The 15,122-nt window shown below is 37.7% G+C and overlaps 2 protein-coding genes across 5 annotated transcripts; both read right to left on the bottom strand.

Annotated features, from left to right (window-relative positions):
- Positions 1–86: 86 nt before the first annotated feature.
- On the bottom strand, positions 87–7,234 carry aip (aryl hydrocarbon receptor interacting protein). Its single transcript, XM_086156816.1, has 7 exons — positions 7,092–7,234; positions 6,351–6,533; positions 6,070–6,258; positions 5,702–5,878; positions 5,434–5,575; positions 1,120–1,346; positions 87–1,022 (listed from the first exon to the last, which is right to left on the bottom strand). Exons 1-7 carry the CDS (start codon positions 7,188–7,190, stop codon positions 1,017–1,019), a joined length of 1,023 nt encoding a protein of 340 aa, XP_086012942.1. The 5' UTR covers positions 7,191–7,234; the 3' UTR covers positions 87–1,016.
- Positions 7,235–10,413: 3,179 nt separating this feature from the next.
- tmem134 (transmembrane protein 134) lies at positions 10,414–14,918 on the bottom strand. 4 transcript variants are annotated; one of them, XR_015106954.1, is made up of 9 exons: positions 14,559–14,796; positions 13,415–13,671; positions 13,273–13,340; positions 13,108–13,194; positions 12,965–13,041; positions 12,240–12,284; positions 11,817–12,038; positions 10,880–10,933; positions 10,708–10,779 (listed from the first exon to the last, which is right to left on the bottom strand). XR_015106954.1 is itself a non-coding variant. In XM_086157004.1 (8 exons), the coding sequence occupies exons 2-8, from the start codon at positions 13,565–13,567 to the stop codon at positions 10,697–10,699; spliced, it is 567 nt and encodes a 188-aa protein (XP_086013130.1). In that variant the 5' UTR covers positions 13,568–13,585; positions 14,559–14,918; the 3' UTR covers positions 10,414–10,696. The 4 variants fall into 4 exon arrangements, 2 of the variants coding, with proteins under 2 accessions (XP_086013130.1, XP_086013129.1); XR_015106955.1 differs by having other exon boundaries at positions 10,715–10,779; positions 11,953–12,038; XM_086157004.1 differs by lacking the exon at positions 11,817–12,038 and having other exon boundaries at positions 10,414–10,779; positions 13,415–13,585; positions 14,559–14,918.
- Positions 14,919–15,122: the final 204 nt, after the last annotated feature.

The following is a 15,122-nucleotide window of genomic DNA, read 5'->3' as shown; positions in this document are numbered from 1 at the left end:
TAATGGAAACCGGGGATTCAGTAAGTATCATAGATATCTTTGACATCTTTATTTAGAAACATGATAAGGAATGGTATACAGTAAAAGACATTTAATATCATTTTCCTTTAATTGAACTGCAGGTGAATAAAATACATACATAGATATTTTTTTAAAAAGCCAAGGATATCTATCAGCCATAGATGCCGCTTAAAGCTAATGATCCAACCCATGACCTCTTCTCTTGCAAAACACTGAACTGAAGCCTTTGTAGGGGGAAAAAACATCTTCACAAAAACAAATGTGTTGTCTGACATAAAATAGTACAACAAAGAAAGTGATGATTACACATATCTGTATTTTCAAGACCAGATCCAAACAGCCTTTTCTTTGTTCTCTTAATTAGAACAAATCGAACTATTCAACTATTCCAATGCTTCTGATGAAAATTAGGTTTGGTCGAACAGGTCTGTTTGTATACAGACATTTTACAGCTCTAGACATTAAAGAAAGCAAGTAACAATAAAATTTCTCATCCACTTGTGTCAACTAGTGTGCAAGATATGAGTACAATTAATTTCAAAAGTTAGAAGAGCTTTTCAGCAAGATGACATGCTTAAAGTTGTACATTACTGGGAGCGAGTTTTCAAGAATATTTGACTTTCCTGAAATCCCCAAGAGAAGAAGACACAAGGGATGAGAGGAGCCTTCTGTCTGATACACTGTGCTTTTGGCTGGTACAGGCCTGAAGACTACCTTGGTTTCAGGGCTTTGAGCCAATGGCTTTTGGTTAAATTGATGAAAGATCAACCTTATGTTTAAAGACAGTCAAAAGGAATAAGGCAGAAATTGGACCTTGTTAAATGTCAGGAAACTGGTTCTTTGTGTGACTTTTGCGGACAGTTACTCTTTGTGTACCATTGAGGCAAAAAGTTTAGCATGAGTGCATGGATTAAACAAAAACACCAGCAATGTCTCACAGTTTCTCGCCCTTGAAATTTACAGGCATATCTTCTTATTTAAGATCACTGAAGTATTCAGCCCTGTCAGAACAAAGAGCACATGAGATAATTAGACAAAAATTTATCAAAAGAAGTTGAGATTAAGGAGATTGCTGAAATAATATCATTCTCAACTGACTGTCGTGGCTGTAGCTGGAGTTCTGGAGTTGAACAAGCCTTTGTAACGATTTTTTTCCTCCTTCTCCTTGGTTCGAATCCTTTCTTCCATGGCCCGCAACTCCTTGGCCACAGACGGTCCCAGAGAGGGATCCAGCTCCAACACCTTAGCAAAGTCTGCTCGTGCCTCTGTCTCATTCCACACTGCAGCGTGAGCCTTACCACGCTTGTAGAAGGCCTTCACATTGTCTGTTACGAAAGAGGAGGTAAAATAATCAATTAAACTGATATTAAAAAAATTACACATATACACATATATAAATATATATATAAAAACACACACAAACGAACACATATGCATATACTTATGCTGTACTTGTTTGTGTGTGTGTGTGTGTGTATATTTGCAAAATAATGTTATATAATGTACATGTACCAGAAGTTAAAAAGAGCATATGTGAGAGAATACTGGAAACATGAACAGGCCCGCACCAATCATTGCTGTCTTGAATCACTTTATGTGCCTCGAGTCTCCTACACTCAATTAAAAGGTGAGTCACTGCTACTCCAATCAAAACAACAGCTGGGTGTTGGTATGCACTGGGGAAAATACACACTGCACTTTCAAGATTATTACAACGGCAAGTAATTCCTGCGCTTGCTTGGAAGTGGATTAATGTGTAAATTTAAGATTAAGCTCAAGTTCAGATGTATTGTGGAACTAGTATATTTCAGTTGAAATTAAATTGTGAAAAAGTGCAATTTAAAGTATATTGAGTGTTAAAGTAGTACAAATCTAAGCCCAAGTTTTTGGGCACATTGGTATGGATATGCTAATATCAATCATTTAAGATAAAAGTAATTTTCTTGCAAAACTTGCAATACACATTAAATATAATTATACTGCATAAATAAAATACAGATGTATTCATTTGGGATATTATGATTCACTTAGAAAACAAAGTCCCATTTACAGTAACCAATATAATGCTGCACCTCTCTACAATATATTTTCTTTCAGGCAGTACTGCAAATGTACTTCCAGTATGCTAAAAACTATGTTTTAACACCTACATTGTTTGTTTTCTTACAGTTTCTTTCTTCCCATACGGACCAATTTATGTATTCTATACTGAGTGACAATACATCTGTAGCTGTGTCACAATTTTATGTGAATACAGCTTGATGTGTGATCATGTGATTGGCTAAATCAAAAGCTATGCCTCATTGCTGTGTAATGACAATGATCAACTTTGTTGTCATGTCATCTGACTTGAGGCCACATGTTCTGAAAATGTGGGTGAAGTGAGGGGAGGACGTGTCAAGTGATCACCACCTGGTGGTGAGCTGATTCTGTTGGTGGAGCAGGATGCTGGTCAGACATAGAAGACCCAAACATATTGTGAGGGTCTGTTTGGAATGTCTGACAGAGAACCATGTCAGGAGGGCTTTCAACTCCCACCAGAGCTTCAAGTACGTTCTGGGGGAGATGGGAAACGCTGAGTCCGAGTGGGCCATGTTTGTGCCTCTGGTGTCCAGGTGGCAGACCTGAGCTGTGGCCACAAGGTGGTTGATGCCTGTTGAAGTGGTGACCTGAACCCGTTGGTGGACCCTGTAGTGAGGGATGCAGACAGGCTGAAGAAGGAGTCCTAATGAGCCTTTCTGGCCTATGGGGCTCCAGAGGCAGCTGACATCAGGCCGAGTGCTGCTGTAGTGGTTGTTGTGGCAAAAACTCAGGCATGGGAGGAGTTTGGTGAGGCCATGGAGAATGACTTTTGAAGGGCTCAAAGAACATTCTGGTCTGCCATCTGGCGGCTTCAGAGGAGAAAGCACTACACCGTCAACACAGTACAGTGGGGGTGGCGGGCTGCTGACCTCGCTTTGAATGTTGTGGATCGGTGGAAGTAATAGTTTAAAGGCCTCCTCAATCCCGATGATATGCCTTCCAATGAGGAAGCAGAGCAGGGGACTTCGGTGTGGACTCTTCTATTTCAGGGGCTAAAATTGTTGCGGCAGTCAAAAGGCTCCTCTGTGGCAGGGCCCTAGTGACGGATAAGGTCCGCACTGGGTTCCTTAAGGCTCTGGATGTTGTGGGGCTGTCCTGGCTGACACGCCTCTGCAACATCAAGTGGAAGGCTAGGGTGATAATGTCACTCTACAGAAAGGAGGCTCGACCGGTGTGCTCCAACTACAGGGGGGATGCACACGCAGTCTCCAAGGAAGCCTTCTCAGGGGGTGCTGAAGAGGAAGATCCACCAGTTTAATGAACCTCAGATCCAGGAGGAGCAGTGTGGCTTTCATCCTGGTTGTGGAACAGTGGACCAGGTTGAAGGCGCATGGAAGTTTGCCAAAATAGTCTATATGTGTTTTGTGGACCTGGAGAAGGCATTTGACTGTATCCTACAGGGAATCTAGGGGTGGTGCTCCAGTGTGGTGTACCAAACTGTGTAATATGGGCTGTTTGGTCCTTGTATGATCGGTGTCCTAGCATGGTCTGCATTGCTGGTTGTAAGTCGGATTCATTTCCAGGGAGGATTGGACTCAGCTGTTCCTGCCCTTTGGCACAGGTTCTCTTCATAACTTTTTTGGACAGAATTTCTAGGTGCAAGGTGATGAGGGGATCTGGTTCAGTTGCCTCAGGATTGGGTCTCTGTTTGTGCAGATGATGTTCTTTAGGCTTCATTGGACCGGGATCTCCCGCTCTCCCTGTTTCAGGGCTGCCAGAATGAGGTTCAGCATCTCCACATCCTAGACCATGGTTCTCTGATGGTCACGGGTGGAGTGCCCCCTCTGGGCCACGGAGGGGGTCCTGCCTCAAGTTGAGAAGTTCAAGTATCTGGGGTTCTTGTTCAGAAGTGAGGGAAGGATGAAGCGGGAGAGCAACAGGCGGATTGGATCGACATCAGCAGTAATGCAGACCCTGAGTTGGTCTGCCTTGGTGAAGAAAGAGCTGCGCTAAAAGGTGAAGCTCTGGTTGTGACAAAAAGAACAAGGTCACAAATCCAAGTGGCCAAAATGAGTTTTCTCTGCAGGCTTTCGAGGCTCACTTTTGAAGATAGGGTGAGGAGTTTGGCCATCTGAGAGGGGCTAAGAGTAGAGTTGCTGCTCCTCCATGTTGAGAGCCAGATCAGATGGCTCGGGAATGGGCCCTGGATACTTCCCTGGTGAGGTGTTCTAAGCATGTCCAGGCCCTTGGAAGACCGAGGACACACTGGAGGGGCGATGTCTCTAGGATAGCCTTGGAACGCCTCGGAAAGAGCTGGACCAAGGAGAGGGACGTCTGGGCCTCTCTGCTTTGCTGTTTCCCCCTCAACACGACCCCGGATAAGCGGTAGAAGATGGATGGATTGTTGTAAATCATGAAACACATTTGAAGATTGTGCATTTGTTTGGGAAGATTAATATTATCAATTCAGGCTCAGAATATGTTGACTTAATCTATCAAACCAATGAGATGTTGATATAATGCAATTGCAAATCAATTCCCTCTCTTTAAGATGTAATTTTCATTCATTTTTCTAATGTCACAGGACAGCAAAAATGAATGATCATAAGAATTAGCACTTAATAAATATGTTCATCACTATCACAATTAAAAATTGGGTGCATGATACAGTGACGAAAGACCCTTTCTGTACAGCTATTAAAGGCTGACCTACACAGCTATTGATACAATAGTATTGATAAATATCATTTACAAAACAGTAATTCTGTTTAAACATAAACTGCCATATCATCGTTGGTCACAATATTATAGAAAATTAAAGTACTGTATGACTTATTAATAAAACAACTTTTTTTGGCTGCCTGAAGCTTTAAGTTTTAATGAAGACAACCACCAGGCAGCAATGCAGTGTGTTATTCCATCGCCTCCCCATAACATTAGCTCTCAAAATTTATAAATAATATCACTATGAAAAGGATACTAACTTCAAAGGGCACTGTAAATGTCAACGGGGGAATGAAAGGTATTGATAATATCTCCCTGAGTAAACTATAAAGATGCGTATCCTCAAATTATCCCTGTTGGTTAGATTGATATAACTTACATTGAACAAAGATTAATAATATGGTCCTACATTACTCTTGCTTAATTAGACTTTTTCTGTTTATCTTTCTCCACATTATTCGTAATAGTTAATCATGTGTACCCTTTTCATTTTAAACAGCAGCACTGTTTCTGTTTGACATGATTGAACATACTGTATAAAACATTAATTATGGCCATTGTTGACTTCCCAAGTTGTATTCTCAAACAGACTTCAGGCATGTGAAGATAGAAAGACAGATAATTTGCATCAAATTAAATACAAGTAACCATGTAATTTATCCTTACCCTCGTATTTGAAAGTCAAGGATGTGCAGTGCTCTATAACTTCATAGTATTGGCCCTGGATTAACTTGCATTGGCAATAGTTGAGGAGCAATGGCGTGATCATATGGTCCAGCTTTAACCATGCTTCATCTCCAGGATGCTCCTGTGGGGTAATGATAAAAGCTGATGAAAATGTTGCACAGCAACAAATAAAACATTAATTGAAAAGTAAATGTAGTCAAGTCAGGAATCTGAATTATAACACTATCCATAATGATTTACACCTAACCTTCATTTGTAGATTTTTGAGGCAGGCAACACCATTGTAGTATTTATCTGTGGCCTCCTTTATTTGGCCTTGTTTGAAAAGCAAATTGCCCTGTTCATGGATCTGAGGCACTAGTGCGAGTTTCTCTTCATCTGTCATTGCCCACACATCCAGCTGGAATGATCCTGGAGGAAGGACCTGAGCAAAAAAAGTGCTTGGATATTAGTTGAATAAACAGCTTCTTTTGTTCTGGGTAACATTTTATATAAATTCCAAAAAAATATTTTCTTTAAGGTGTTAGGAGAAACCCGAGTGCGACAGTCACAGAAAAAAAAAAAAGAGAGAAAATTGTCATCGAAGTGTCCCTTAAACACGACTAATGAACTTACTTCGAGCAGTTCAATAGTGAAGACAAGAGGCTGTGGATTAGCCTGAAGGTCATCCAGGTCCTTGTGTCCCAGTGAGTGGTGGGAGTGGATCTGTGCAATTCCACAACAGTGTCTTTGGCCTTCCAGAGGGTCTTTACCAGCACTGATGTTTCTCAGTGATTGGGACACCAGTGGGTACAACGCTGTGTGCTGGCAGGTGAGGAGAGAGGAAGAAAAACTCAGCACTGGCATGGAGAAGATTCACCAACCCATTACACTGACTATTTAGTGAACAAATTTACCTGGGTGTCACAAATAAATTCTGCAATTTCGCCTTGTCTCATGGTAATGATCACTCTCTCCCACACAGCCAGTTTGAACTTCTTGCCAAGGATAAGCTCCATTGGTTTACAACACCCCCCCATTGATCTGGAGTCATCCAAAACTTTGCCATCACATCGGCTAGTGCGGTAGTGGAACACAACCTGTTACAACAGATACAAGGTGAGCAAAATAAAAATAAAAAACGGACAATTATGTGGATATTTATACTTATATTAAAAAAATAACAAAAACTTCAAGTGCACAACATCGGTGAAGCCAGTCGTATACATTCCAGTACAAAGAGTAATGGCCACTTCGACAAGCACAGAAGTCGTCAATGAGCCTTGTCATTTTGACCAATCATAGCTATAGGAAATTGATTGGCGTGAAGAACCATCCAATCAAATTTCACATACGCAAGCCCATCCGGTCCCACCCCTGTCTGTCCATCAAATGAAAAAAATAAAATAACCGGTAATGAAAATGCATTAGACAAAGAGTAAAGTACTCGTAGAAAACGGGCAACAATGCTCACGACATCATGAAAACACAGAAACACAAAGCTCGACCTTTAAAACTCTGTTGCAGTTTAATGGTGTTAGCTAAAATATGAAAGCATATTACAAGTGGATAGCGACAGCTAACGCCTGTCGTCGTACGTCTCGAGAATTTTCATAAGATACAACCAAAGTCATTCCGCTTCAGATATGCAACTTTACCTTTGTGCCACTAGGGAAGGTTGATAGTTCTCCCTTGCCGGGGCTGATCAAGTTCTTTTTTATTCCGTCGTCGATAAGCTTGCGTGCCTCTTCCTCCATCCTTACCCGAGTCTGAGTAAACGATATATGACGATGTTTGCCGAGGCCCGTCTTTAGGAACACATTTTAACGCGACACCGCCCCAACAGGTGACGGACGTAATTGACACAGTAAGACAGTGAATACAAATACCTGCGTATCTTGCGACGGAGTTCTAGTAAAAATAATGCACTAAGCATACACACAGATAAAGCTGTGTAATTTTACATACTTGATGTCGCTTAAATGAAAATTGCACTTACATAAAATTCTGATGCACGACACACAAATAAAGCTGTGTAATTTTACATACTTGAAGTCGCTTAAATGAATATTGCACTAACATAAAATTCTGATGCACTTGATTGAAACATGTTATCGTTTTTTATTCCCCAAGGTCTAAGAAAATGCAGGCTTTTTCACATAATGAATACGTTGTAGGATTATAAGAAAGGAAATAGAGTCACTGAAAAATAAGAAAGGCTATCAGAAAATTTTGTATTTTTGGATGCAAATGTTTTAAAAAACACGACGGGTTGTGTGTACGTGAGTCCAAGCGCACATCTTTACACCTGATACACTCCAAACAGTGATCAAAGTCAATATAAGTGCTGACTTTGTATCATCAAAACAAAATGTGAACATAAAATATACAAATGTGATGAACAATCTAATTGCAGAATTCCATGGGAACTGCTTTTCACCATAACAATAGCTTGTATAACAGCTGTGGTTATGATTCATTGTATACAAAGACTCATGCATACACATATCTGAATCCATTTTTGTATTATTCATTGTGTAAAGCTGTCTTGTTGCGTAATATAATACTTACTATTCCTTGTTTAGTTTAGAGATCACATTTGATCAAAAATAGTAGGATTTTATTTCTTAGAGAATGAGGGAAAACACCCAGCATGAATCTGTTGAGCATTTTTCTACAAAAGCCGGACTGTGTATTACTATAAAGATACATATTTAGCAGCAACTCTTTGCTATTGTGAAAAAAAAAAAAAAAATCTGTGTTTTTCCTTTGTCTGTGAAAATGATCAAATTAATATTTTCTGTCAAGTGTTTATGTTTGAGTATGTTTGAGTATAACTTTTGCAAAAAATTGTACGCTTTTGAGTGGGGTATACAGGTTCACAAAATATGCAGTTTGGGTAAAAGATCAGTACGTTTTAGAAAAATAACAACAGATAAGACTACTTTTTTAATTTCTTTCAATTCTATTTATGAAACACTGATTCACTGAATTGAATATGGCTTTGTCCTTGAATGGAACAATGCCTTTTCAAAAAAGCAAAATATTACTTGAAATAGTAATAAAGACCCAATTAAATGGTTTGTCTAGTTTACTTTTTTGCTTTTGTGTTTTACTCTTCAGTTTTTTTTTGTTTCTGTTAACTGTACACTCTTAAAACACCTATTTATTGTTGTATGTTTCAAAACCTAGAAAGCTCTATAGAACATATTAAAAGAGCTAGACTATTCAAAGAACTTTGGTATTAGTGATGGTGAGGGACTGGGTTACAACACTGATGTTGATGATCAAAAAAAAACATCTTTAGCTCATTGCTTCAATTCGTAAACTTCCTTACAAGATTTCAGTGCTTCCCAAACATTTAACACAGCGTGATGCCAACTAACATTCTCCACAGGACAACATGATCTCTACCCCATTTTCCCACATACAGTATATATAAAACACACATCAATGTTAAAAGCATGTCCTCATAGTACCAACATTAAGGTTGCCTGAATATAAATCCTTTAATTGGGAGTCACACAACCACATACTGACATTTACTCACTGAAAATATGCTTGATTCTTTTTCTCATGATGGTCTTTACACTTAAGTGATAGTTAATTAAAATACTCGTGAAATATTCTGAATCTGCTTCAGGGTTTAAAAAAAACAAAGAAAGGTCTTCTTTAGGACTTCAACCACTCCTTCACCAAGTCTAATGTAAAATGGACTATCTATTCATGCATAAGCCTGCCAACAAATCAAACTAGGTTCTCTAATAACTGATGTAAACAGAAAATACCAGTGATAATCTCAAATCCCTGGATTGTGGTACTACAGGACTCTCAGAAAATTAGAATATTGTGATTAAGTTCTTTATCTTCGGTAATGCAATTACAAAAACAAAAATGTCATACATTCTGGATTCATTACAAATCAACTGAAATATTGCAAGCTTTTTATTATTTTAATATTGCTGATCATGGCTTACATCTTAAGAAAACTCAAAAATCCTATCTCAAAATAATAGAATATCATGAAAAAGTAATTTTTGTTTTTTTAATTGCATTACAGAAGATAAAGAACTTTATCACAATATTCTAATTTTCTGAGACAGTCCTGTATAGTAGCATTTGGATAAAATGGAGTCTGTCAGTAGGAGGCAGTGGAGGACTATTACAATGTGTAGGCATGCTGTAAAAAATATTACTTTGCTTTGAATGTGACCTGCAAGCCTTTTATTATTTTATAGATCTCACACACATACATGGATACGCATGTATATATGTATTACTTTTTATGCTACATCATGCTCATATTAAACAAGCCTGACATGTATAAGACTGAGATAAATACACAAGGCAGATATCATACATGTATGTCTTTAAAAAAAACACACAATGAAAAGTAAAGGACCTTGGTCTCCCCCTGGTTTAAACACGCAATAAAGTTGTGGCCCACACTCACAATGGGACTATCGTATATATCTTTAAACTATATAATTCTCGACTGTGCGCTTTTGTGTGATGCACAATGATATTCATGTCACAGCCACAAGGTACTGGGTTTGAATAGTCTTTCATGATTCTCTCTGACTGCTGGGTACTGCTTCATAACTGAGTAGAACAGGCAATTTTAGGATGAATGGAGAGTAAAGTTACCATCAAAGTAGCTGCAATGTTTATCGGCTATGATCAGCCTCTTAGGTAAGCCTTTTGAGTGATGCCAGCAAGGATTAACTAGTGTCATTTGTGAACCAGTGTGAAGGCCAAGCAATAGAAAAAAATAATAGTATTTTTTAGACAATTTCTCTATGTTTTTAAACGTTGTAGTTAGTGTTAATTTCTTTTCTAGATTTCTATGGTCAGAGTCAGAAAAGTAATTGACCTGACCTCTAATTTGAAGATGAGAATAAAATAAGGGCATTATTTCTTTATTTATACCCTAAAAAACAAACAGAAAATAACCAAAAAACAGAGTTAGCTGAGACAAACTAAAATATACAAAGTTTTTATTGTAATAATTTCATTGTGATTTCACAGTCATTATTCACACAACATAAAAAACACAGGCAAGACCTCTGTCCTTATAAATGGACATGTACATCAAGACCAGTTCATATAGTGGATACAGTTGAGGCACTGAGTGGTTGAATTAGTTACTAGTGGTCATTACAATGACATGAAAAAACAACAATGTGACAATGTATTTTCTATAAAAAGTTAATACATTCCAAGATTTAAAAGAAGATGTGGTGAATAGGCATGTCGTGCTATTTCATTTTTCAAAATAGGGCAGGTAGAATAATTTGAACCCTCTATTTCCATGAACAGCACAGCTGATGTAAATGACATGATACACTGCAGGGAACACAGAGAATATAAATTTAAATGTTTGTTGAACTAATTTCACAAAATATTACAGGGGTTTTTGGGTAAAAGTATCAAATTATGTATTTACCTCCGGGGATGAAGAGAAGGAAACCAGGTACAAAGAAAATAGCACTTGAAACACCTGCGATTATTGAAACACAGTAAAGACAGTTACCAACATTAGCCAACAAAAAAACAATCTCCTTTGCTGAGTATTTGCTTTTGAGATGAAACACGGTGCATGCAATTAAATTTAACTGATTTAATTAAACATTTAGTACATGCTTTTGTATAAACATTTCTTGAGCACTGTAGCAATCTTTTTGGATAACGAAATACATAAACAACGGTGTTGAACATTACACAACTCAGGTGCCAGACTTTGGTCCAGAGTAAACAGATGCAGACACATTAACCTACTTCAAAGTCTTACAACTAGCTTCTTTAATCATTTTAACTGCACTTCATAATCCCTCTCTTTAGTGTATTAAGCTCTTTTAGCCCCCTGACAAATATAGTAACAATAAGATTCCCTGGCAGGAGCTTGTTATCTGTTTCACAATCTTTGGAAGACAAAGCTTTTGAAACAACAACCTTGATGCATCTGTTTATTTAAGTCAATCATCTCTAGCTCAAATAGATTACTTTTACACGGGGGTGGGCAATAAGACCAAAAGATAATTTCGCAGACTCATGATGATACATAATCTGAATCATCATTTTTCCCTTTATTTTTGAAGATGTGTGCTTATCAAAACAACAAAACACTGAATGAGCAATATTATAATTCATATTTTTATTTGTTATAAGCGTTCCAGATCCCAGTTGGGCTGGAGACAATCCCAGCTGACACTGAGCAAGAGGTGAGATGCACATTGGACCAGTTGCCAGTTGGTCATGGGGTCTTATATACCATTTTGTCTCCCAATCTTTGATTAACCTTTTTTTTGGATTGTGGGAAAAGAAGCAAACTCCAGACAGAAAGGGCCAGTGTCAGAACTGAACTGGGAGGCAGAAGCGCTTACCAGTGCATCCGACTGGAGTCAGTGACCACAACAGAACAAGATGATTGGAATTTGTTTTCTTGATCTTGCGCTTTATGCAAAGACTGTGATTTCAGCAGCATAATAGGAGATTACAGAAGAACTAATGGTGATTTACCACTTCCTTTGGAGGCTTTTCTTGAAGCTGTCAAGCTAATCGTGAGAAGGATTCAGCAACAAATATCAGACCTTATTTCATGAAACCTTGCGGAGGGTTCAAGCATAAAAATATTGTGTCAGTAACATTATTTCTGATTTGGTATCTAGCTAAATGTTTGTGTCTTAATGTAATCTGTTTTTACAATGGCTGAAAATGACAATCAGTGCTTTAATGATTTCTTTTCTAAGCATTCATTTTCATTCTTAAAAACACATCTTTTCTTTCAAAATGAATCATTTACTTACCTGCATTTGGATTCAGTTGTATGACAACCCCAGTGAAAATAAGAGCTATAAGAAAGACAATACCAATATAAAAGAAAATGTCTACAAAAAATTTCAGAACTTTTTCTCAGATCAGTTAATTGATGTTGATCCACAGAGATGTCCAAGCAATGTACTATAGATCATTATAGTGTCATATGATGCATAATTACACATATTTTTGTCTTTTAGTAATTGAAGTAGTTATGATCTGTTCTTCAAAAGTTCAAAAAGGTCTCTATCAAAAAGTAAATGCATAAAGTACAAAGACAGTTTGAGGCTCACTGTTATGTTTAACCATTAATAGCATTAGGAATGTAGGTATTCACCAAGAGAGACAATCTCATCTTGCCATAAAATTGTTGGAGTAATGGGACAGACAAATAAAATACAATGTTTGGCAATTAAGGAAACGTTGTTAAACCTGAAATGTATAATATAAACGGTCAATATCTCTAAATTTTGAGTTCTCCATCTATTTCATTATAAGAGAAGATATTTCTCGTGAAGCCTCATATTCTTTCATTTCAGTAGCTTCAGTTGACTCAAACCTTGATACTGTAAGATATATTGCTTTTACTTTAATGAGCAGTTACATGACTTAAAAGGAGTTTTCACAATATCAAGATGATATGTTTTTCCACTTAGACATTGTTACAATCTACTTGATATTGAATCTGTTAAAGAAAACTCTGCTTTGGACTCACCTAGTCCAGTGATGAGGAGAAGGAATGATGCAAGAACAACTCTTCTGTTTTTCTTCACCAACGGATGAGACACCCACCTGAACACCAAAGCTCTTGAAATAACTCTATTTATGTGACTGTGTGTCACTTAACTCTGAACTTACCCACACCAATGTGCTGAAAGCTGTGTGACTGAACTCAATGTGCTGAATGACCACTGAGAGCTGCAGTATGACAGCGTTGCAGGGTCACTGTGGAGACAAGAGACTCTGTTTCAAAATGCATATGAAGAATGAAAAAATAAATCAAATCTCAATTATAGGACCCACCTGATTTTAAAGAAGTTATTAAAAGAGGAATTTCCACTATTTCCCATACCGTCTTCATTTTCTAGATTCTGAAGTAAACAACAGGTGTTTAAGCAGTCATAGCGTCATTTACACTTCACTACACCAACACAATTAGGAGTACCTGATACTTTAGGTTACTGTGTTCAGGTGAGCCGCTGGCAGCAGATGATGGGTGAGTCTGAGGTTTTGAGAACGTTAGAGGTCCAAATGTTATCTCTCCTCCTTCTCTGTCTTTGTCTCGGCCCTTCCAGCTTTCTGTGTCTCCATCAGACATGGCTCCCTCCTCATCCCCCTCCAATACAAAGGCATCATCGATAGTAAACTGTGCTGCCATGGTGATCGCCTCTCACTCCCTGAGGTTTTGCGGTAAGATGTTCACTGTAAATTTGGAGTACATGTGTTATCAAAGGGAAATTTTAATCCATACCCATTTTCCTTTTCTCGCTCTCTTTATTTATGTGTGTGTGTACATACTAACATATGGATTTTGAAAAAACTTCATTATTAGATGAGATAACAACTTTATTTATCCCGAAAGAAATTGTTGTGCCAAAGTTTCAAGTAAAAACATAACAGTAATAGATAATAGTAGGAAGGAGGAAGAATAAGAAATACAATGAAATATAAATTGTCTTAAATTGTCTTAACTGTTAACTGGCTTTTAGAGGCTTATGTTAGAATTTACACCAGTTTGTCAGCAAATTAAAGTTTCTGATTCAAAAACATGACAATGAAGTCACTTTTGTGAAGAGACATTCATTTTAGACATTTCAAATTAAATAGGCATTACTGTAGTTGCCATCTGCCCATATCAAAATAATCGAACATTACTGAAGAGCAGTGGAAGCAGCATGAAGAATTATTTTGTTTTGATTCTGTCCTTAGGACATCAATTATTAATAATCTTACTCATGTTACAACTAAGGTCACATATAATATTATAACATGCGTCAAAAAACGTCAAATAACTTAATTTGCAATAATTTCATTGTGGTGGTGGGGTGTTTCAATAGCTTTAACGACTTGGCTTATCTTTATATTATAAGGAAAGCAAGCTGTATAAAAAAAGAACAGTTCCTTCATGTTATATCGTTGCGTTTAACAAATAGTTGAGAGTTAAGCCTTCGCTCAAACTCTACAATAATCGTTTTTAATGTATTAGTAGCTGGGAGCTGCAGAAACTGTACTATTTAGCCGTTAGCGGTTGTTGGCCTCTAGTGCTATTGTTTTCGCTAGTCGATCAGATGACCAGAAGCCAAACTTACTGTCTTGAATCAATCTTTTCCTCGCGGAGGCTCAACTCGCTTTCACAATATTCACAGTCATCTCACATATCTGTAGAATCTTTGGGTTTTCTCTGTAAAGTACAAATATATTTGACTTTATCTGTTATCTCCTCGATAACGCCAGGAAGTTGACCAAAAGTTTTGAGACCCGTACTTTTTTCTTTTTTTTTTTTTCTTTTTCTGACAACCGGCATTCTATTGCACATGCCTGTTGAGAACGCCCTGGCTCCCCGGCAGGCTACTCAATTGAACACCGGATTATCGATTGACCAATGAGATACAGTTGTTGACCAGAAGTGTATGTGTGTGCTGGATTAAAAACCTAAAAATGTGACCCTGATGAATAATTCATTTTAATTTTTTTTGGTGCCTTAAACAATTGCCAATTGTACATCTGCAGACATCATTGGGTACGGATGGTAAAATAAGATCATTTTCATTATTGATCATCCCGAGCCTATGTTTCAGAATGGTGAGAAAGTTAAAATGCAGATTTTGAAAAAAACAAAAAAAACAAAAAAAACAAAACAGTATTACAGGCCT

Source organism: Fistularia commersonii, chromosome 12 (genome assembly GCF_037954325.1).
Source record: "Fistularia commersonii isolate RoL2024-O1a breed Wild chromosome 12, RoL_Fcom_v1.0, whole genome shotgun sequence".
In the NCBI taxonomy this organism is placed as follows: Eukaryota; Metazoa; Chordata; class Actinopteri; order Syngnathiformes; family Fistulariidae; genus Fistularia; species Fistularia commersonii.
This window is presented reverse-complemented; position numbering and strand designations above follow the sequence as displayed.